At 36.2% G+C, this 24,494-nt stretch overlaps 1 protein-coding gene across 7 annotated transcripts in view; it reads left to right on the top strand.

Annotated features, from left to right (window-relative positions):
* The window catches only part of LOC131146894 (probable protein phosphatase 2C 8), a 70,483-nt gene extending 46,226 nt beyond the window's left edge, over nt 1-24,257 (top strand). For 2 of the 7 annotated variants that reach the window (XM_058096729.1, XM_058096733.1), the window contains exons 8-12: nt 4,020-4,103; nt 16,476-16,565; nt 16,678-16,725; nt 17,723-17,880; nt 23,823-24,257. In XM_058096729.1, coding sequence (XP_057952712.1) covers nt 4,020-4,103; nt 16,476-16,565; nt 16,678-16,725; nt 17,723-17,833 — 333 coding nt within the window. In that variant the 3' untranslated portion in view covers nt 17,834-17,880; nt 23,823-24,257. Of the gene's footprint in view, nt 1-4,019; nt 4,104-16,475; nt 16,566-16,677; nt 16,726-17,722; nt 18,072-18,336; nt 18,759-23,822 lie in introns of those variants that run through there. The other 5 variants (XM_058096731.1, XM_058096732.1, XM_058096734.1 and 2 more) reach the window with 3 other exon arrangements.
* Nucleotides 24,258-24,494: the final 237 nt, after the last annotated feature.

Genomic DNA, 24,494 nt, shown 5'->3' on the forward strand with positions numbered 1-24,494 from the left:
CCTTAATTAGGGTAGGTAGAATTCCATCCTTGCACAATTTATTATCCAACCATTGTTTCAAGAAATACTTACCCCTTCAAACCTTCCAATGGAGGTAATAGCACATTGATGCGTTTAACAATAATAATGATATTGATGGTGATGATTTTAATGATGACCTTGATTAAGTCATTGAAGTGTTTGCATTGCCTGCGCCTACATAAACACGACTGAACTCCTTCGCAAATTCACAAAAATCATTCACAAAGCTTCTCCATCCAACCATTTTTATGCCACCAAGAATAAACACTAAAAAATTCTTACCTTTCCCCCTTAACCTAATTCCAAAAACTTCCCCACCCTCATCCACCTAATCGACATCCAATAATGTAGATTTCCCTTACGAACACTTATGGAGCCTCTTTCCAACCGAACAATAGCTAATAGATCATCAGCAAACCAAAAAACGGCCTCTTTCTAGAATTTAAGCCACCTATTATGAGAAGTGTTTTTCTCTAGCACGTAGAAAAGGGTCTCCCCCTCCTTATCCAATCTCAGATTAAAGGTCTTTCCCTCACTAAAAGCCGATCACTTTAGCGTTGCCTGCTGCAAAAGAAGCCATAATAGTGTCCGTGAAAGTGAGAGAATAGTTTCATGCGAGAGGATTTAATCCTAGCCTGATTTTGCTAGAATATTTTTCAAAATTCTCTAAATTCTTTCTTAGACCACAATATCAAGTTGGTCATGTTTTTTTGTTCAAAGATCCAACCTTTTTCAATCATTTACTCATGGCAAGTCATTAGTTTTTGTTTGGTACTATTAAGGTCATTAGTGAGTCTCTTGGGGTAGGGGCAGTGCTTGTGTGTTTTTTTATGGGGATTGTGATAGTTTTATGTCAATTCCTTGGTGACTTGATGTGCCAATCGCACTGGTCTACGAACCTATTCGAGCTATCAATGAAATTCTAGAATTTTACATGGTATAGGGGTTGTAATTCTTTTCAATGGTTCATCTTCTTTGTGGTTGCCCTAGTTGTTCCGTTTTAGGTAGGAATAGGATGCAGGTTGTAATTCTTTTTCAATGGTCCACCTTGTTTGCAGTTGTCCTAGTTGTTATATCTTTCACCTTGTTTGTCCATGAATCCCAAAAGTATGTTCCCTTCATCACTACCACAGATAACAACCAAGAAGTTGGATAGAAAGAATTATGTCCAGTGATGTAAGGTTGTTAAGGAAGTTGCATTAATTTCTTTTTCTTTTTTTGGTAGCAAAAGATGCATTAAATGTTTCCCCCTTGTCAAACTAGATGAAACCCTAACTTGCACGGATGTGCATGCATCTAGATGTATCCAAGGAAATTTGGGATTATTTCAAGCTCTTGTATTCTAGTACGTTACACATATGTACAATCTATCCCTAGAGTACTTTCAGTTACAAATTACAATTGGGTGATAGGTGTGTCACTATGTACTTTGTTGATATGAAGTGTATCCATGAGGAGCTTAACATCGTGCAACCCATAACCGCTGATGTTTGTGAAAGGTAGAAGTACAGAGAGCAAATGATAGTTCTTCAGGATCTAGCGGATTTGGAACTCGAGTTTGAGGTAATCTAGTTCCAACTACTTGGTAGTGCAGCGTTCCCATCCTTTGCCAATGCTTATTCTCGCATACTTCATGCTTCCCCCAGCAAACATTCCCCAACCCTTACATCTAGTGTTTCGACATTTGGCTTTGAGAGGATTTCTTTGGTTACACAGGTTAATTTTGGTTTTCAACCAAGTAGTCGTATAGCACTAAAGCTAGTACAAGTGTTTGTGGTGGGAGAGATGGACAAGATAGAGGACCTCCTTGCAAGTGCACTTATTGTGGACTAGAAAGTCATATTATTGAGTGGTGTTGGGATCTCCATGGTAAACCACCTCATGTCACCAATGTAGCCACCACAAATTCCACTATTTTAGGCCCAAACGAGGTGCAACATACTGTATCAAGGCTTGTTGCTAAGAGATATACTTAGGTGGACGGTTTGGATTATTCAGAGACACTCTCCTAAAGGAATAACAATCACTTCCATTCCTTTCCTAAACGACTTATTAACTTGATACCCAACCCCTAAGATTCTATGGGTCACGATTGTCTGAAATACCCCATCTGGGTTAATATTTTTTGTCAATAAATAGGAACTTATATTAGCGAGGCATCAAGGCGAAGCCAACCCGTGGTATAAAACATTAACCACTCTGTAGAGTGTCACAAACAGCAAGGATTACATTATGGTCATTAACAATTTTCCCATTAAGCCAACTGGAAACAAGAGCAATTCACTAGTCTTTGCAAGTCTGAAGCGGAGTAGTTGTATCTTTGAAGGTTCTCATATTTATTTCTTTCCAATCTGTTCGCTTCGCTTTGGTAGCTTTGATCCTTTCCAAGCCCAAATCTCCCCTTGAACTGAATTTTCCATAACCCCACTGCTGTCCAATCAAGGATAGAACCAAATACCACAAGTTCCTTGTCCAAGGGCAGTGGAGAAGAATGTGCTTGACTGATTCTGCATCAGCCATACGAAGAAAACACTTACTTGTGAGTGTAAGCCCTCTTTTCTACAAATGGTCAAGGGATAAAATACTTCCATGTGTGGACTCCCAAAAAAAAAGCAGCCTTTGAAGGGGCTTCTGCCCTCAAAATGTGAATCCAAGGGTAGTTGTTGCAATTTGTTCCCATCAATGAGAGCTTCTTGTAGAAAGATTTAACAGTGAAAACACCATTTTTGTCCAAAGCCTATTTTGGTTTGTTGGAGATGTTTTGGTAATGGAATTTATAGAGAATTTTGTAAAAGTCAAAGATTGTATCCCATCCTTTCCTAATGAATTTCCAAACTCCCACTCCACAGCGTTTCCTTCTACTATGTGTTGTCCAACCATTATGCTCAAGCCCAAATTTAGAAACAATAATATCCTACCAAAGTGGTCTTTCTCCTTCATGGACCTCCATAACCACTTCCAGAAGGGGGTTTTATTGAAAGTGAGAAATTTTATCCCCAAACCTCTCAAACAAATGATATTTTTAACTACTCCCTATCTAACAAGGTGATATTTAAACTCCTCTCCTAAGCTTCCCCAAAGATATCTTCTCCGAATCCCCTCCAATCTTCTAGCGGCTGAGACTGGTAAGGGAAGGAGGAACATGAAATAAATTGGAAGATTCATCAAAGTGCTCCCAATGAGGGTGAGTGCCTCCTTTTGATAAGAAATTTCTTTTCCATCCAACCAATATCCTTTCAAACTTCTCAATAATAGAATCCTGGACTCCTTTGTCTTTGAGTTTGACCCGAAGTAGAGATAGAGGTAATTTGCGAAAAGGAAATGAGAAACTCCCACAAGCCTCCCGTTTCCACCCACCTTGAGACCTCTAAAGATCCCTTCTTTAGTAGTTTTTATCAACATGAGGCTGAGCACCTCCATAACCAAAATAAACAGAAAAGGGGACAAAGTCTCAAGTCTCTCAAGGATTGAAAGAAATTAGAAGGGCGGCCATTTATGAGCATTGAAAATCTTGGAGTTTTGATGCATTGAGCAATCCAACTACACTAGAGATCCCCAAAGCCCATTTATTTTTGGATTGTAAAGGTTGGAGACTGTCCATTTCAAGCAATTGTTTGATTACTTTCCATACAATCATTATCACTAATCTTTGCCTCAATAATATACCATAGTTTTTCCATGCAATGCTCAAGTCTGTTTTATATAAACAAACAGAAATATGTTGAAAGGTAACAAATTCACAACAAAATCTTTGCACATGCAACGGCATCTTCATTAACCTGTAAAATTTAAAGTTTGGTAGGAGACAAGAGCATGATCCATTGATCCATCCGTCTAGATAATAGAGTTGAATTCTAGTATAAGTCAAGATTGTGCCAATGCATCTCATATCTATGAAACATTCATTTGCTCATTGTTCTTTGTGCAATTATTTTTATTCTAACTGTGAGCCTGCATACTTTTACTTCTTAATTAATGAGCTCAACATGGTGTTCTAGGCTGGTGGCGTGGTGGGTTCAAATGGAAGATTACAGGGGCGGCTTGAAGTTTCTAGAGCCTTCGGAGATCGCCAGTTCAAGAAGGTTTTTGGTTATCCTTCTTCAAAATTCACTAGTAGTTTAATTTTTTTGTTGCATCCTAGGTTGAAAAAATTTGTGTGCATATACTAGAGCCATTGGAAATCGCTAGTTCAAGAAGGCTTTTGGTTATCCTTCTTCAAAATTCACTAGTAGTTTCATTTTGTTGTTGCATCCTAGGTTGAAAAAACTTGTGCGCATATTCAATGAAAAAGAAAATTATATTTTTTAGACTCTTTAGTTATACTTCTCCCCCCCCCCCCCCCCAAACGCAAGTTAAAATCTCATCAAAGTGCGTTTTCTAATTTATATTTCAATTTTTCTAGATCATATTCCTTGAGATATATTATGAACAACAGTCATATTTACATGAAAATTTAAGTTTCTTGGGTTTCATGTCATGCATGTGTTAGGGGTGAAATTATGGAATTTTGGATACTAGGAAAAGCTTGGCCTTTGAAGGAACGGGTAGAAAATATTAGAAAGTAGTTGTAATTTCTTCTGATACTTTTAGAAGTACACAAAATATCTAAAATAAAATTATTGTTGTTAATAATTCTTTAGTCATTTAGCATTAATATTAATTGTTAGAGTTTGGTTTGTAATAAGTGTAATTTTGTAAGCGTATTATGGTAATTCCTATTTGTACTTGACATATATTATAAATAGAGGGAGGGACCTATCATTGAGTTGAAATCTTCCATTTTATCCAATTATTCAACATGGTATCAAAGCATGATTCTGAAACCTAAACCCTAAGTGTTACCACCACCATCAAACTGAAGCCTAAAACCCAAAATCCGCTGCATGTCTATCATCATAGAAGATTTTTCAGAGATACTATAACCCTAGAAAAAAGCCAGCAGCAGCAGAAAGCCAGAACAGTCGCTGGAATTTTTTGGGCGACACTCTGCCAGTTTGAGAACATCAAATCCACTATAGATTTTTCAAAACCAACACCATAGTCACCCACAGACACTGCTGATCTGCCCCCCACTGAAATTCCACCTCCAGGCAGTGTCTCACGCACCCTCACGCACCAGACGAAGTCTGCCAGGGCCGGCCCCACACACCGGCGCGTGAGAGCACTTTCAGGCATGGTTTTGACCTGAAATGATCCAGCAGTGATCCAATCTCTCTGTTAACATGTTTTTGGAGTTTTTCGTGATGTTTTTTCGCTCAAAGATCTCACTTTTTTAATTGCTTAAGTGCGGCATCTAAGGAATGGTTGTTTGATGCTTCGTGAAGCAGTTTATCAATGGTTATTGAGTTTATTGGGTTTGAAACAGTGGTATTTGCTGTGTTTTTTTAGATTCAATGATCTAATTCCTTCCATATGTCAAAATATCAAGCTGTTGGACATGTGTTTTGCTGAAAGATCCAATCTTTCTTGAAGCAGTGACAATACTCATAAGGTTTTTTTTTTTTTTTTGTGGCTCACCATTTCACTGGTTAGCTTCTCCAATTGTTTCAGTGCCGTGAGTTGCTTTCTTGGGGCTGTGTCAGAGTTTCTTGTCGCTGTGGCAGTCTTGTACTGATTTATTTTTTACTTGTTCATGGTTGGTCACCTTGTTTGTGGTTGCTCCTATTGTTCCAAAAAAGTAATCTTATGGTCATTGGTCTGAGTTTGTTAATGTTGGGATGGAGTTTGCAAATCCCAAAAATATGGTTCCTTCGTTAATCACTTGTTTGAGTGAACCGCATATTGTGACTATATCAAAGGAGCTGCATCTATATATCCAAGAATATGAGGGTGACCCCAATCCTGATATAAGAGACTTCTCCCTAGTGCACCTTTGAGATATCTCAAAATGCGAAATACTGCATCCCAGTGACTTGTTCTAGAGCAATTAAGAAACTGACTCACAACACTTGTTGCAAAGGATATATCTGGTCGGGTGACTGTAAGATAATTTAAGGATATGTATGGTATCGTTGTGGTTTTCTGTTTTATATTTTTGTTTCTCTACAGTGAAAAAAAACAATTATAAAAATGCATTTATTGTCAATTTCTGTTGCCCGTTTTCAGCTTTTTGCCAAAAAATTGAAGACCAGATTTTATGGTTTTTAGTTGTTTTGGCATCCTGTTACCATAAATTTTAATATCCATAAATAGTTTTTTTTGGATTAAATTATTCATTTATATACTTTTAAATTAAAATAAAAATTAAATGATCATATGAATTTAAATATAATTAAATGAAAAATATACATAAATTTCAAAAAAAATAAAAATAAAGCCAATTACAAAATACTATTACTATTTTTCAATAGTCATGTCCAATAAAATTTTTATTGTAAAGTAAAATTTGAAAGTAGAACAGTTAATTAAAATAATAATAATAAATTTATTTTAATTAGGGTAATTTTTTAAATGTGTATTATTTGTAATTTTATTATTTTAATCATATTGTTATAAAATTTTAATTTAAAATGAAAATGAGAATTTTTTCTAATTAGGTTTTTAATTTGTAGTAGTTTTATAAATGTTAACCAAACAAGTTGCTAGTTTCTATTTTTGGTTTTTGGTTATCGTTTCTCAAATTTTTTATAGTGATACCAAACAGCCCCTAACTTTCCAACAAGTCTCCTGTACCGACTTCTTTGGGCAACAAATTACCCATATCTGGCACTAACTTACTATCACGATCCATGGGTATATCAACAGGTTTGGATCCCGACAACCCCGTCTCATCTAAAAGATCAAGAAACATACTTTATCTGTGACAATATACTTCCCGTACGAGATCTCGATACTTCTATACCCAAGAAGTACTTCAATGGTCCCAAGTCCTTGGTCTGAAACTTACTCTATAGGAAAAGTTTTAGGTCTTGGGTGCCTCAATCATCATCACCAATGATCACATTGTCATCCACATGCATAAAAAGCAAAATCCTACCAGATGGAGTATGATGATAAAAAATAGAATGATCTACTACACACCAATGAGGTCAAATTCAAGTATTGCTACACTAAAACTGCCAAACCATGCCCTTGGAGATTGTTTTAATCCATACAATGATTTCTTAAGTAGACATACTACGCCTGACTCCCCTTGAGCAATAAACCCAGGTGTTTGCTACATATATACCTTCTCATGAAGATCACCATGTAGGAAAGCATTCTTCACATCTAACTGATGTAGAGGCCAATGACAAGCGGTGGCTAAAGAAATGAACAAATGTACCGAGGCAAGTTTAGCGACCAGATAGAATGTGTCTGAATAATCCAAACCATACACATAAGTATACCCTTTAGCAACAAGGCGGGCCTTCAAACGAGCCACAGAACCATCAGGATTAACTTTCATAGTGTACACCCAGGGACGACTAATCACAGACTTATCAGGAGGAAGAGATACCAAATCCCAAGTATCATTATCATGTAGTGCATGCATCTCTTCAACCATTGTTGTCCTCCACCCAGAATGGGATAGGGCTTTAGAAATAGACTTTGGAAGAGCAATGGAAGACAGAGTACTAACATAACAGTAATAAGAGGGTGACAAGAAATCATAACAAACAAAATTGGAGATTAGAGGTTGGGTACAAGTGCATTTACCTTTTCGAACAGCAATAGGATGATCAACATTGTGGGAAATAAGATCATCTGACGAGGGAACTAGAGGCACAGTAGTAGAAGCTGGAGGAGGCACTTCCCCCTTGAGTCGTCGTGTGTATTCCTACAAATTGGGATGATCCAAGCGACAAGAAGGACTCAAACTAGATGAAGACGGAGGAGGATTGGAAATAGATAGTAGGTTTGGATCTGGAAGGCAAAGTAGAGGAAAAGACTCATTAAGGTCAACAAAACTCAAGGAATCAGAATAGTATTGTGTAGACTCAAAGAAGGTGGCATCAATAGAGACAAAAAATTTATGGAAATTAGGACTATAACATCAATATGGACAAAGGACACACAACCGAATATAAGAGGAGAAAGGGAGAACAAAGGAACCTTAGGGAAGATAACTAAATATGAGATTTTACCATCAAGGATAGAGGATGGCATTTTATTGATGAGGGAGCAAGGTGTGAGCATAGCATCACTCCAAAAATCTTTGGGGACATTCATTTGATACAATAGGGTACGCTTAAAGAATATGTCTATTTTTCTGCTCTGCAACCCCATTTTGTTGTGGAGCATGGGCACAAAAGGACTAATGGATCATACTAGAGCTAGTCATATAAGTACTGAATTAGGCACTAAAGTACTCCTTAGCATTATAACTATGAAGTATCCTGATTGGCATATCAAATTGAGTCCTTATTTAGGAACAGAAGGTACAAAAGATATCAAGCAACACAAAACGATCTTTCATTAAATATAATCAAGTCATCCTAGAGTAGTCATTAACAAATGTAAACAAAGTACCGAAACCCCAACTTTGATGTGACATGCATAGGACCTCAAATATTGGAATGTAAGGACTAACCACTCATTTGTCGACCTGGGAAGCAAAGGGAACACGATGATGCTTGCCCAATTGACTGGACTCACACTCAAGATTGGACACAAAATTCAATGTAGGAACTAATTGTTTCAAAGTAGTAAAGTCCATTAGCCTCATGTCCTGTGCCAATTTTCTTTCTTGTCTTTAGATACTGAATAACCACAAAATCAGGAATGAATGTGACAACAATTTAGTGACTTTGTAAGCTTATTGACATGAGATTGAAAGGAGATTTAGTAATGTATAAAGCAGAAGAAAGAGAAATGGAAGGAGATTTACTGTTCCTACCCCCTTAATAGCAATAATGGACCCATCAGCAAGGGTAACTTGAGGTAGTTTTTTAGGATTCTGGAGATTAGAAAAGAAGTTGGCTGCACATATTATATGATCAATGGCAGAAGACTGTAAATTACCTTTCTGGGCAAAAGACGCAACGTAAGAAGATGCTTGTTAAGATAACTAATACTTGGGAAACCTTGAATACTCCTCTGAAATAGTCATAGTACGCAGTTCACTCAAACAAGTGATTAATAAAGGAACCATACTTTTGGGATTTGCTAATCCATCCCAACATTCACAAACTCAGACCAATGACCATAAGATTAATTGTTGGAACAATCGGAACAACCACAAACAAGGTGACCAACCATGAACAAGTCACAAATAAATCAGTACAAGAACAGCACCAAGAAACTCAGACACAGCCCCAAGAAGGCAACCCACAACATTGAAACAATTGGAGAAGCGAACCACTGAAACTACCATGGAGAAATCACCAACTTATATAACAATGCCACAGGCTCACAAAAAAAAAAAAAAGAACAGACATTCTTAAAACCACTGTATCAAATGAATGTCCCTAAAGTTTTTTGGAGCAATGTTGTGATAACAGCTTGCACCCTCATCAATAAAATGCCATCCTCGGTCCTTGGCAGTAAAATTCCATATTCAGTTACCTTCCCTAAGGCTCCTTTGTTCTCCCTTCCTCCTCGTATATTCAGTTGCGTGTCCTTTGTCCATTAGTTAACTCCATGAATGGATAAGTTAAACCCCCGTGCTATCAAATGTATCTTTTTGGGCTATTACTATACTCAAAAAGGATATTGATGTTATAGTCCTACTTTACATCGATTTTGTCTCTGTTGACGTCACCTTCTTTGAGTCTATACCGTACTATTCTCATCCCTTGAGTTCTGTTGACCTTAATGAGTCTCTTCCTCTGCCTTGCCTTCCAGATTCAAACCTAGTACCTGTTCCCAATCCTCCTACGTCTTCATTCAGTTTGAGTCCTTCTCGTCGCTTGGATCATCCCAGTTTGCAGGCATAAACACAATGACTCAAGGGGGAAGTGCCTCCTCCAACTTCTACTACTGTGCCTCTAGTTACCACATTGAATGATCTTATTTCCCGTGATGTTGATCCTCATATAACTATTCAAAAAGGTAAACACACTAGTACCGAACATCCAACCTCTAATTTTGTTTGTTATGATTTCTTGTCACCCTCTTATTATCGTTTTGTTAGTACTCTGTCTTCCGTTGCTTTTATAAAATCTATTTCTGAATCCCTATCCCATTTTGGGTGGAGGACAACAATGGTTGAAGAGATGCATGCACTAAGTGATAATGACATTTGAGATTTGGTACCTCTTCCTCCTGATAAGTCTGTGGTTAGTTGTTGCTGCATGTAAATTATGAAAGTCAACCCTGATGGTTCTATGGCTCGTTTGAAGGTTCACCTTGTTGCTAAGGGGTATACTCAGGTGTATGGTTTGGATTATTCAGACACATTCTCTCCTATTGCTAAACTTGCATCAGTACTTTGTTCATTTCTTTAGCCACCACTTGTCATTGGCCTCTACATCAGTTTTCTACATGGTGATCTTCCTGAGGAGGTATATATGGAGCAACCACCTAGGTTTGTTGCTCAAGGGGAGTCAGGTTTGGTATGTTGGCTTAATAAATCATGATATGGATTAAAACAATTTCCAAGGGCATGGTTTGACCGTTTTAGTGTTGTAGTACTTTAGTTTGGCCTTCTTCAGTGTGCAATAGATCACTCTGTTTTTTATTGTCGTACTCCATCTGGTAGGTTTTTGCTTGTTGTGTATGTGGATGCCATTGTGATCACTGGGGATGATGATCGAGGCATCCAAGACCTAAATTTTTTTTCTACAAAGTAAGTTTCAGACCAAGGACTTGGGACTATTGAAGTACTTCTTGGATATAGAAGTACCAAGATCTCATACGAGAACAATATTGTCACAAAGAAAGTATATTCTTGATCGTTTAGATGATACGGGGCTGTTGGGATCCAAACTTGTTGATACACCCATGGATCTCAATAGTAAGTTAGTGCCACATATGGGTGATTTGTTGCCCAACCTAGGTCTGTACAAGAGACTTGTTGGAAAGTTGAATTATCTCATAGTCACCCGACTAGATATATCCATCGCAACAAGTGTTGTGAGTCAGTTTCTCAATTCCCTGAGAGCATGTCACTGAGATGCAGTAATTCACTTTTTGGGATATCTCAAAGGTGCACTCGGGAGAGGTCTCTTATATCAGAATCTAGGTCACACTCATCTTGAGGGATATACAGATGAAAATTGGGCCAGGTCACCTTTTGACCGAAGATCCACAACCAAATTTTGTATCTTTGTAAGTGGTAATTTGGTGTCTTGGAAAAGTAAGAAACAAACTATGGTGGTCAGGTCAAGTGCTGAATCAGAATACAAGGCTATGGGGCACACTACACGTGAATTTGTTTGGCTGAAGTACATGTTAAAAGAACTAGGTTTTCCACATTCTCAGCCTGTGGAGTTCTTTGTGATAATCGAGCTGCTATTCATATTGCCTCCAACCCTGTCTTCCATGAGCAGACAAAGCACATTGAAGTTGACTGCCATTTTATTCGAGAGAAAGTTGTACAGAAGCTCATTACAACCACTCATGTGAAGCCCGAGTTTCAGCTTGCTGATTTGTTCACTAAAGCCTTGGGAGATGCTCTTGTGAAATTCATTTGTAACAAGCTAGGAGCATATGATATATGTGCTCCAACTTAAGGGGGAGTGTTAATGGTTATTTAGTCATTTTGCATTATATTAATTGTTAGAGTTTGGTTTTGTAATAAGTGTAAGTTAGTAAGGGTATTATGATCATTCCTATTGTACTTGACATATATTATAAATAGAGGGAGAGACTTATCATTGAGTTTAGGTCTTCCATTTTACCCAATTATTCAACAATTGTAAATTGGGATATTGGAGGCAGCTAAATGGCTGCTGAATGTATATTGCGGGGTGGAGGCGGTGGGGACGATGCCCATCTTTTTGCACAAGACATGCCTTTCGTTTTTCTTGGAAATGCTTATTTTCAAACAATAAGTATTGCGTAAACACTCGCTCGCTCCATTAAGTAGCGACTTACATTTATGAAAAAAAAAAACAAGTCTGAAAGTCTGAAGATATGAAGTTAGCATTTAGAAAAGAATGGCTAGCCAATCTTCTAAATGTTTTTGGAGGTGCTAGGGTCATTCCTTGGGGATTGCTTTGGCTGTTTAATAATGTTGGCAGGCACTGCCAGTACTTTTATTTTTACGTTCAACAATGAAATTACCTGAAATATGATGTTCTTCGAAGGACTATTATTACAGGTAGAGCAATACAATGTGCATCATTACACATTGAGGTTTGTCAAGTAGTGTTTTTTATGAAAGGTTTTATAGAAATTGATATTTGTAAATTCTTGAAGGATGACTTGGCAGTTTTTTAAACTTGCCAACCATCCTTCGTGACTTTTGACCAACAAAGCTAGGTCGTCTGTCCTTGTTAAATTGTCCTAGGAGCAAAATTTACGTTGTTTTATTCAAGCTTCAAACTAAAAGGGTTATTGTTTAATTTCTGGGTATTTTTAATATTACCATGCATGACACAGAATAGGTAAGTTTCGCATCTCTCTCTGTTTTTCTCTCTCCCCTTTTAACTGCATATGGTATTAGATCTTCTTCTTCTTCTTCTTCTTCTTCATCATCATCATCATCATCATCATTGCAACCAGGGCAGTGGTCTTCCAGAACTCAGAACTCCAAACAAACATAACTTCCTTTAGGGTTTGGAGGGACAGAAGAAAACCCTTCCAGCGCTGGATGTTTCTTTCTGCCATGGTTGTCAAGTTCTAGGTTTTGAAACCAAATGCTAGGCCATGAAACCCTAATTTCATAAGTATGCCCAGAGTGCTTCTTATTTCCTGCAACTTCATCTTCTATCAGCTGTGATTCCTAGTGTTGGCTCATGTCTCTGGAGGATGTTAGAAAGATTCTTATAGTTTTTGTTCTTGTTTAAGCTTCATATACATTGTTGGCCCACAACCTAACAGCTTAAGCTTTTAGGTAAAGTGGTAATCTAGCATGGTATCAGAGTTGGTCACCAAGAGGTCCTGGGTTCTAGTCTTGTTGCCCGCATTTATTGTGTGGTATTTAAAAAATTATTATATGCCCTGTAATGGGTGATATTATCGTGTCTTTATCTCTCCACATGCTGTTAGGCTGCACATGGTGGTCCTCTTGGAGGACCCAATTTTTTCTCCTAAAGCTACACATCAATTGCTATGCAATGTTTTCTTTTATTAAAAATATATATATTAAGAGAAGGAGAATATACAAACTGCACGAGGATATGAAATCCTCAAATAGCAAAGAGGAAAAAAAAAACTAAAATTAACCCAAAAAAGAACCCCGTCTTTAAGCCCATCCCATTGCAATTCACCGAACACTCCAAATTTGCTAAGTCCCTCTTACCTTTCTTTAACTTAGATTTATTTCCATCTACCCTAACTTCATTTTTTCTGCAACCAGATAATCGAAGCCCCAATTTATCCAACAAAACCTGAGCTTAAAGATCCTTCTCAAAAATATTTTGAACCAAAATTAACCCAAAATGAACCCCGTCTTTAAGCCCATCCCATTGCAATTCACGAAACACTCCAAATTTGCTAAGTCCCTCTGGCCTTTCTTCACCTTAGATTTATTACCACCAAGCCTACATTTTTTCTGCAACCAAATAATCGAAACCCCAATTTATCCAACAAAACCTGACCTTAAAGATCCTTCCTCAAAAATCTCTTGAACCAAGGTGGGCAATATTCCATTGCTATCCATTTGCTCTTTAACTCTACCATCATCTTCATAAAATACTAATATCCTCCAATCCTTCCATTGGAAGCAGCAGCACATAAGTTTAATCCCCAAGATGATAAGAAGCGAGTCAGAGATATATGCTCCAGAATCTCGTCCAAAAGTATATCCTCATCACATTCAAAGTCACTAATGCTTAGGGGCATACAAAAATTACTGAAAAACTGAAAACCGGACCGAAACTGTATCATTTAACATTTTGGTTCTGTTTTTCGGTTTTGGTATTCGGTTTTGGTCATCCAATTTTTAAAAACTGATTTTCTGTTTCAGTTTTGGTTATACAGAAAAGCTGAACCGAAAAAACTGAATTATGTATTTATCTAAAATTTTTTGCCCAATTTATAACTCTTTACTTTATTAATTTTACTACCCACAATTATTTAATAAATTTTATTCATTATAATAGTGTATACAAATATTTAATTATGGCAGAAAAGGCAGAGAGATTAGAACCCTTTTATGCGTTAGGATGAGAGGTTTCCTCACATGTATTACCAATGTGGGACGGACCTTGGTTGACATCATGTTCATGGGAGCATGCTAAGAGGCACACACTGCACCCACACTGTCACTCTCACACAACCCCCGCCCCCAAGCCGAGCCATTTCCCAGCCCCAGGTTGTAATCATGGTAGCATGCAGAAGGCACACACTGCATCCTCACTCTCACATTGCCCACCGATATCTATTTTAAACTGAACCGTCGGTTTACGGTTCGGAAACGGTTTTCAAATATGAGAACCGATATGTTTTGGTTCAGTGCTCCTTTTTGGGTAAAACCGACCCAGAAAAAACCGAGTACACCCCTACTAATGCCTTATTTTTCCCGTGCAAATACCAATTGGCTCTTCCTCTATACTTGAAGGGCCTCCTTGTCTCTCAAGAACCTTTTATTTTTCCCCTCCCCAGAAGTATCTCAATTTTCTTCAAAATGTTTCCTCATTTCAAAGCACATCTGCACTTGCTTTTGGCAAGCATATGCCTGTTGACTCCTAATATTGGCAGAATTTGCTCCCTTATCAGAAGTATTTCCCTCAAAAATCAAAACCAACAATATACCCTGAATCTGATCCTCAAAAGAATTATTATTTTTGAAGGAACTTCCCTCTTTTGATCCCTAGTAGACAGCTCACTGACAAACCTCTCTTCTACAGGAGACAAAACTCTTCTAATGAACCTGTTGATTTTTTAGAGACTAACCTTGTTAAATCCACCTCTTTCCCTCTATTTTTTTGTGAAGCTGCTGCTTCTATCCTCTTGCCCACCACGAATCTGCTTTAAAATGAACAAAGCACCATCTGGTTATCTTCTATCTTCTGCCCGGTGGCTTAATCAAATCCAACCACCTCTTGGTGTCATCGGCCATCCCCTTGTGGATGTAGATTGTAGACTGTATGGTCAAATAACTTAAATCTCTTTCCTCTTCTCTCTCTCTTTGCTATGATTCGACATTTATTTTATATTATTATGTTTTATTTTTCAATATATCAGAGCAAACAATGGCTGATGCCTCCATAACACAATCTGCACCTGGCACATTCATCCAACAAATTCTGCTGCAAATAGGATCACATAATTTTATGACTTAAGTAATTTAATTTGCAAGTCCCACAACATTTTTTACCTTCTAGTCATCCACTCCCAGAAAATATTTATGGCAACTACAACTAATGCAAAATGGTGCATTGATAACTCTCATCCTTTTCCAATAATATTTTTGTCAGTAACAGATGTTCTGAACTTGGATGTGGAATTTAACCCTGACTTTCTTATTTTGGTGTCACAAAGATCAGTTGCATCTCAGTTGGATAATTCTTCATTCAATTTATGGTTATCCATCACGCGATGTGTCATGGGCCAACTATTTCACACCTTTGTGAAAGGACCGTGTGGCGCTAGCTAAAGCACTCTTTCTTAACTAGCCAGCCTATCATTTACCACAATTCATCCACGAAACACTTTCATTATCATTCAATCAAATATCTGCAGAAGCAGTAAGCAATTATGAAAGCAATGGCAAGTAAGCAGTAAACATTGAAGCAACACAATTCATTAACAACACCTCCATTAACATTGTGTGTTTAGCGAGGGAGGCAAGTAGGCTAAACACGTTGACAATAGCTAGTGAGTTTTACAAGATTGATGAACACTCACCTTCCCCTAAGAGCTTTATATGCAATTATCACCTTGACACTAGGAAACATCAAAGTGACTGAGGAGTCATACTGCCTTAACTGGCATAGGGAGAAACTACTACTAGAAAATAAACCCACACTAGTATTTTCATGATGGAAACCCATCCCAAACGCACGAGACAAGCGGTCACAGGCAAGCATAATGCCCTGAAGAAGAGATTTTTGAGCTTTCTCTAAAGAGCTTTCTCTATGCTGCATGCTCATCTTGAAGAGATGTTTTGAGGAGGGAGGGGGGTGACTGGGAATGTTGGAAACGAGGTGGTTTATTAGAGATGAGAGATGAGATAATTAGTAATTTAAATATATGATTTTACCTCTGTACCTCTGTGTTCTTTGAGTTGAGTGATAATATTATTGTATTATTTGTCCTTCTACTATGGATCTAGATTGTTCAACCACATAAATCTTTTGCTCTCCTCCCCTTCTACTATTGTTGTCATTTATTTATTCTATTCTATATTCTATTTTTCAATGCCTTGAACTTACTCATCCATGTCTTATATGCATAGCAATCTCATGGATGTATATGAATTGCAGTTTGGTGTTGTTGCAATCCCAGATGTTCATTCTTTTGATCTTACAGACAGAGAGTGCTTCGTTATTCTTGGTTGTGATGGCCTGTGGGGAGTACGTCTTCTAATGACTATTTTTGACATTTTACATGTTGGAGATCTGTTTTTGTCAATTGAACTTTTTTAGTAAGGCTCACTGTTAGAAAGGTAATGTGGACGTGTTTCAGGTTTTTGGACCAAGTGATGCTGTTGATTTTGTTCAGAAGATGTTGATAGTGAGGCCACTTTTTTCACATCATTTATGAATCAATCAGATCGTTGTCATTGTTTTTGCAGTTTAAATGAGTTTCTTTTTTTCCTTCTTAGCACTTTGTTTCTGTTTAGCATGTTGTCATGTTAAATTTCTTTATGTTTAATCCTCGTGTTATTTCCCATATGCCAATTTGTAGGTCCTTGTACAGTATTAATTGAAATGGACTATTCAATCTCAATGTGGCATCCAAGCTTTTTTTTTTTTCTTTTTTTTTTAAAGAGGGCACTGGGTACAGCCTTTCTTTTTTTCAAAGAGGGCAACATCCCACCCCGAGATCTTCAACTGGAAGATTTGTGTTTCCTTTTTAAATTGGAGTACAAGTTTATCTTATTCCTTGGGAAAATCGTTGTTCATATTCTTTGCTTGCCAAGGGTTTCTCTGGTGAGAGAAGACCATTTCAGTACTAAGATTTCCATATATTCAACCCTGAGCCTTTTTGTTTTATATTTTCTTATATAATGGGCGGAATCATGATTTTAAATTTCAACAAAAAAAAATTATTGAAATTTCTGCTTTCTAACCCCCTTGAAAATAATATGGCAGTCAATTTCCATCTTACAAAATTTTATGATGCACAAATTTGTTCAAAACTCAAATAGAATTTTTTGTCTTAATAAATTTTTTTAAACTGATAAAGATTAATATAAGAAGGATATGAATGAATGATAAAAGGGCAGCTCGGTGCACAAAGCTCCCGTATTAGGGATCCGGGGAAGGGGCAGACCACAATGATAGCTTTTCAAATTTAGAAATTTTATGCAAAATTGAACTTGATTTTTAGCTATAGAATTTTATTGGACTTTCTACAACTAAATTAGATTTATTTGCTTAATGAATAGCGTTTAACTGATCTATGAATTTCATTTATGTTAATTGAATTTTGATGTGTTTAATATGACTATTGCATCACAGTTATTGCATCTTAGACACCACGTACTTGTCATTGAATTGTTTGGCAGGAGGGCCTACCCGTGTCAACTGTGAGCCATCGTCTTGTAAGAGAAGCAGTTCGTGAACGGCGCTGCAAAGATAACTGTACTGCAGTTGTTATAGTCTTCAAGCGCATGTAAGCATCAATCCAAAGAGGAAATTCTTTCTATCAGATAGCACTAGCAAGGTGAGGTGCTGCCTCTTTACTTCATACATGGCTTTTCACATCCATAGTAGTGGATTCCATTGTTCTGTCACTGTGTATCCATTTCCCTTCATGATGTGCTGAGTTCACCCGGCTAAAGAACATACTTTGAACAATGGCCTACGATGTGCAAAACGATAGCAGAAATGGATGTTTTTAAAATTTATTGAACATTCAGTGCATCAATCCCTGCTGCTAATATTTTTTCCAATTTATTCAACATTCAGTGCATCAAATAGATTGTTCCCTTGTACAAAATTTTTGTTATTAGCTACAGGATGAGTATCCTCATAAAAATACACCTGAAAATTATTAGTATTTGGACAAAATATCTTGGCATCCATTTTTTGCTTTGAGAGAATTGAAACTTTGTTTCAACTGTCATCTTTCCATCACCTATAAAAAAAAAATAATAATAATAATAAAATCATTTTACAGGAAAATGTCAGAGGGATGATGTAAACTTAGGTGTCACAAGGTATTTGGTCGAAAAAATCGCATCGCATATAGGGCAGCTTCAATTATGTACAAATGCATATTATAGCAGAGTTGCCTGTAGTTCTTGAAGAGACCAATACTTCGCAGTCCTATTCCTTGGTTGCCTCTGTTGCATGACAGCAGTAGTAGTATATCCTTGCAAAGAACATGATCAACGATTTATAACCAATAACCACTGTCTTTTGTTTCCAAAAATTAATTTATTTACCCTGTATTTGGAAGCGTGTATTTCAAATCTTAGATTTGTATTTTGGTATATTTAAAAAAAACATTGTTGCTACGTTTGGGGGTTTAGATTTCGGTCCTTAAATATGGATTTGAGTGGATTTGAAAATTCTTTAATACAATTTTATATTACATCTTATCCAAATCTAATACAAATCCAAATCCAAGACCTCTCCAAAAGTAAAGTGTATGAAATTGTATTGAGTTTCTTCTTAGTTTAAATTAGATCAAATTTAAGGTTCAAAATCCATACTCTTAAACATTGCTTAAGGTATTTTTCGAATTCACCTTGAATCTCCTTGTAATTTCACTTTTATTTGGTTCCATGCATAGTGAAATTACTGAGGCAGTTGATTGTTTCTGGACTTGTCTTCCATACTCTTTGGAGGCCAAATTCTTTGGTACTTGGATTATATGAAGAATTATGATTATATCAAAAATTATTTATAAGTCAAGAATGAAGTTAGAATTGTTATGGAGTATCGATTTTGCAAGGTCTATTTATAGGTTTGTAAGACCCTTGCCAATACATGAATTTAATTAATATAAAATGTATTTGGTGAGGAGAGAGAGACAGAATGATATAGGTTCAAAGTATATTTAAGAGTTTAACGTTTAAAATTCATAATCCAGTGAAATTCTTAAGATAAAATCTCTCTTTCTTAGCTATATTCACCAATGAATTATGTTACTATTGGAGTGTACCACTTTTCCTGAATCATTTCAATTTTGAAGTTTGTATAGACTTTGCTAACCAAAGAGGGACAATATATTCAATCTTTCACTTAGCCAACAACAATTTCCACTCAAGATTTAGTAATGATCAAAACCTTGAACTATGATTGGTTATGGGAAATAGAAGATTATCGCTTACACATATTCATGTATTGGCATCAACTTCAATGGCTAGCACATTCTAGTCTTGAACCAATCTTGCTTCAACGAGCATATTTGAGAATAAGACAAACTCATACAGAGTGGCCTTACTCATGCTTGTAAAGTAATATCTAACAAGAATGATCCTATAACTTTTGCACTTTATTCATAAGAGTTTTTTCATTATATGAATTAAATAATATAATAGTGCATTTCTAACAATTACCATATGATTTGTTCTACCAATTACCCCGGTTCTTTATCCTTGTGTTGGGTTAATGATTGTATAGGTTGTAACCTTATCCCCTTGCACGTTTTCCAAACTCTTTCTCATTCACATAAATGATGTCATTAACTAACTAAGATCTCACAATAACATATTTTATTTTGTGTTTGAATTTACAATAATAGTTATGGATATGCTATTGAGCTTGATATGTAACCCACAAAAATTTGAAATTTTTTGTTTTGAGATGCTTAAACCACAAAAACTCCAGATCCCGGCCATTCTAGGCATTCTCTTGGGAATCCTACTAGTGAGATACGTATGGCTGCCCTAAGCAACCAAGAGAATCAGAAAAGTAGATTGCGATCAGTTAATACAAAAGATATTTGCTATACAATATATTCATGGATCCACAATACAAATATCTATTCTGTGCAGGTAGACTCCAGCTAAAAGTTAGTGTTGCAATCCATACATGGTTACTGGGCTTCAACTCTTTTCCTACCAGATTCAATCATTCATGAAAGAGAGAGAAAATTTAAACTTTTTCTTTGGAAAGGAATGATTGGAACACAAGCATGTTAGGCCTTTCTTTTATCTTTGGGCACACCCAAAGAAGGAGGACTTCGCCTTAAAAACTCTCATAGAATGCAGTGACCTAACTGTCATAAATCTTGTATGGCGGCATCTTTGCACTTAAAATACTTTCCTATGGTTTATTTGCGTCCAAACCTACAAAATCAAAGGAAGCAGCTTATAGGCAAAAAATAAAAAGAGTCAAAATCTTAGTTTACTTATGATAATTGGCACCCAAACAGTCCATTGCTAGACAAAACGATAACCATTTCATCGCAAAACTAGGGTTGCCATCAACCAAATGTTTGGGACACTATCAGAAGCCATAATCCTACATTCCCATGGCCTAAAATCATTTGGACTAGACTCTGCATACTGAAACGAGCATTAATAGCATGCTGGCAATTAAAAACCGACTGCCAACACTAGGAAAAACTAAATTCCCAAGGCATAGCTGTTAGTAGCACCCGCAAGTTCTGTGGCTTTCTTTATCTACTCCATCACGAACTGTTGAAATATTTTCTAAAATATATTTAATGTTATGTAGATTTGTCCCACATTGAAGAGAGTGAAAGGAAAATTTATTAACAAATGATAAGGTGAAATATTCTCTTAAAATTAATTAAGAGATAATGCTAGTATGTACCCTAGGACGGTGCGAGCACCACTCACATGCGCTCGTGCAGCATGGGCTGTAGGGTGCTAGTGGCGCATTTAGGTGGCGCACAAGCATTTAGCACTTAGGTTGATTTACCTCCCGGATCAAAAACCATAGGTTGTAAATGGATCTTCAAAAAGAAAATGAAGGTAGATAGAATAATTGACAAGTTCAAAGTAAGGTTAGTAGCTAAAGGCTTTACACAAAAGGAAGGCATAGACTATTTTGATACTTATGATCCAGTTACTAGGATTGCAACTATAAGAGTCTTGCTTGCCTTAACTTCCACCTATAAGTTCGAAATCCATTAAATGGATGTAAAAACTGCATTCTTGAATGGAGAATTGGATGAAGAAATTTATATGGAACAACCTGAAGGCTTTATTATGCCAAGAAATGAATCTAAAGTATGTAAATTGGTTAAGTCTCTTTATGGACTTAAACAAGCCCCAAAATTGTGGCATGAAAAATTTGATCAAGTTATTCTTTCTAATGGCTTTAAAATACATGAATTTGATAAATGTATATATAGTAAGTTCAATAGAAATAAAGGTGTAATTATTTGCTTATATGTTTATGATATGTTAATTTTTGGTACTGATATTGAAAGTGTTGAAAGTGTTAAGAAACTTTTTATCATCTAGTTTTGATATGAAAGATATGGGTAATGCAGATGTGATTCTGGGTATTAAAATAATTAGAAACAATAATACATTGATTCTCACTCAATCACACTATCTTGAAAAGATACTGAAAAAGTTTAATCACTATGACTGCAAAACTATTAGCACACCTTTTGATGCAAATTTGAAATTATATCCTAACACTGGTAGAGCAATAAATCAGTTAGAATATGCTAGAGTTATTGGTTGCTTGATGTATGTTATGACTTCTACTAGACATGATATTGCATTTGCTGTTGGTAAACTTAGTAGATATACTAGTAATCCTAGTGATATTCATTGGCATCCTATATATAGAGTGTTAAAGTATTTGAAAAATACTATGGATTATGACATATATTATGAAGGATGTCCTACTATTTTAGAAGGATTCACAAATGTCAGTTGGATTACTAATCGTAATGATCATACATCAACCAATGGGTGGATATTCATCCTTGGTGGAGGAGCTATCTCCTGGGGTTCAAAGAAGTAAAGCCTTATAACATATTCCACTATGGCATCAGAATTTGTGACTTTAGCTTCTTGTAGCAAAGAGGTAGAATGGCTTAGGAATTTGCTATTAGAAATTTCAATTTGGCCAAACCCTATGCCACCTATATCTTTGCATTGTGACAATGAGACAACTTTGTCACAGGCATATAGTAATATATATAATGGTAAATCCAGACAATTGACCTAAGACACAGTTATGTGAGGCAGTTAATTACCGATGGTGTAATTACCATAGATTTTGTGAGATTAAACCAAAATTTGGCTGATCCATTAACAAAAAGACTTGCAAGAGACATGGTAACATCAATCCATAACCCATAGTCACCAATGATGAAAACTCGACTCAACACTTGAAAATTTCAAACTCTTGAGTTCAATGAGCAAAGTACATCATATGTAGTGACTTGAAGCACTAAAATATATATGTCACATAATCCATCCCAAGGAAAATAATGCTTTTGTACCAGTAATGTGAAAAAGGTGAAGGTTGAGCTTAAGCTCTTAATAGGATTATAACAGGTTATGTGAGGTACTTTAATTACAGGGGTACCTTTAAGTGTTGAAAGTGGTGCCGCTTCCTATGAGAAATGGATTTATCTCTAGAGTACTTATTAAGTTGGGATATAAACCCAAGGCCAATCCACACGTCGGCTTTTGGTAACACCCAAAGATCTGATAATTTGTGTGTGATATATGTACCTGGTTAATCAAAAGAGGATAGCTAGTTCAAAGTTCGTCTATTATGTAATCCTGATTAACTTTGATATTTATTCACTAAGTGAAAGATCAAGTTTTAAAAACACCTTCATTTATGCGTAAATTTTCTATAATATGAATAAATTGTTTTTCATCTATATTTTGAAAATAGTGGGAGAATGTTAAAATATTTTCTAAAAAAAAATTTAATGCTATGTGGGTTTGTCCCACATTGGAAAGAGTGAAAAAGGAAAAGTCATTAATAAATGATAAGGTGAAATATTTTCTTAAAATTGATTAAAAGATAATGCTAGTGTGTATCCTAAGACGGTACTTCACACCACCCAAACATGCGCACGCGCGGCGTGGGCTATAGGGCACTAGTGGTGCATTCAGATGGTGTACGAGCACTTGACACTTTTCACGCTTGCATCGTTGCAAGATCGTGACCGTTGATCATGATCAGATAATTTAAAATTAATCTTATATATTTATAAGATCAAGTAGTGCAATATGAACCATATAAATAATCCAACAGTCAGAATAATTATTTTTTAGAAAGTGTCGACTAAGGCTCGACCAGGTCGATGCCTAGCGTGATTTTAGAGCAAATGAACAGATGCAACCTTTCGGAAAAGGTATAATTTTGTCTATTTTAAGACAGAATTCACTCCAAGAATAACATAGAAAATTCATCATTCTCTCCTTCTCTCTTCTCAAATAAAATTTCCACAATTTATATCTTCCTCGAATCTGGATTCTGTTTTCTACAGAAATAGAATTCCAGAAATTTATTTCAGATTCTTCTAATGGTGTTTGTGATCAGTTTTCGTTTGTGTATAACGAAAACTGATATTAGAATTATATTCTGTGTTTCATTGTATCTTGGAAACATATTTGTTGACTCAAAACACACCAATCTGGTGGGAGCATATAACGTTTTAAGAAAAACGACGTTGTAACGTGCCTTGAAACGTTTTCTGTTTTGCAGGATTTTCCATATTTAATTTTTACACTAAGAGTGTCATTGAAAGCATGAATGCATTTTCAAAATGCCCTGTAACCACAGCTAAATAAGACAGTGCTCTGATTTGGCATAGTCAATTGGGCAATTCTCCAACAGATGAACTGCCTAAGTTTACCTGGGTAACCACAATCTACCGTATTTGGAAGGCTAGAGACAAGATTCTATATAAAGGGGCAGAGTAGAACTATAATATTTATGGCTGATCAATCCATCCAAGATGTTAAATCAATATCTCAAGCCTCTGGAATTTCAGTTTGTAAAGATACTATGTACTAAAACACTCTTGTGCATTCCCTCTATTCTTCATAAGATTCTTATCATTTTCCAAAAACAAATTACCCACTCTATTAACTGCATCACGGCTCCCACGATTTTTATATTGATATTGGCCTTTCCAAATTGCTGAGTGCTCCTACATATGCAATGTCAAGTCAAGTCAAATAAAGCACTTGCATATCTTAGGTTACAATGATGCTATTAAATTTCTTTTAGTTAATTGCTTTATTCTCAAGTCTCCAAATAAGTGCGTACTAGAATCTAAAGGAGTAGAAGCATTCTTATAATTATCATACCCATATTTACTTAATTTTCTCAATTTAATGAGAAATATGCCATAACATATTCTCTTCATCTTTA

The sequence above is a fragment of the Malania oleifera genome, chromosome 13 (assembly GCF_029873635.1).
Source record: "Malania oleifera isolate guangnan ecotype guangnan chromosome 13, ASM2987363v1, whole genome shotgun sequence".
Classification (NCBI taxonomy): domain Eukaryota; kingdom Viridiplantae; phylum Streptophyta; class Magnoliopsida; order Santalales; family Ximeniaceae; genus Malania; species Malania oleifera.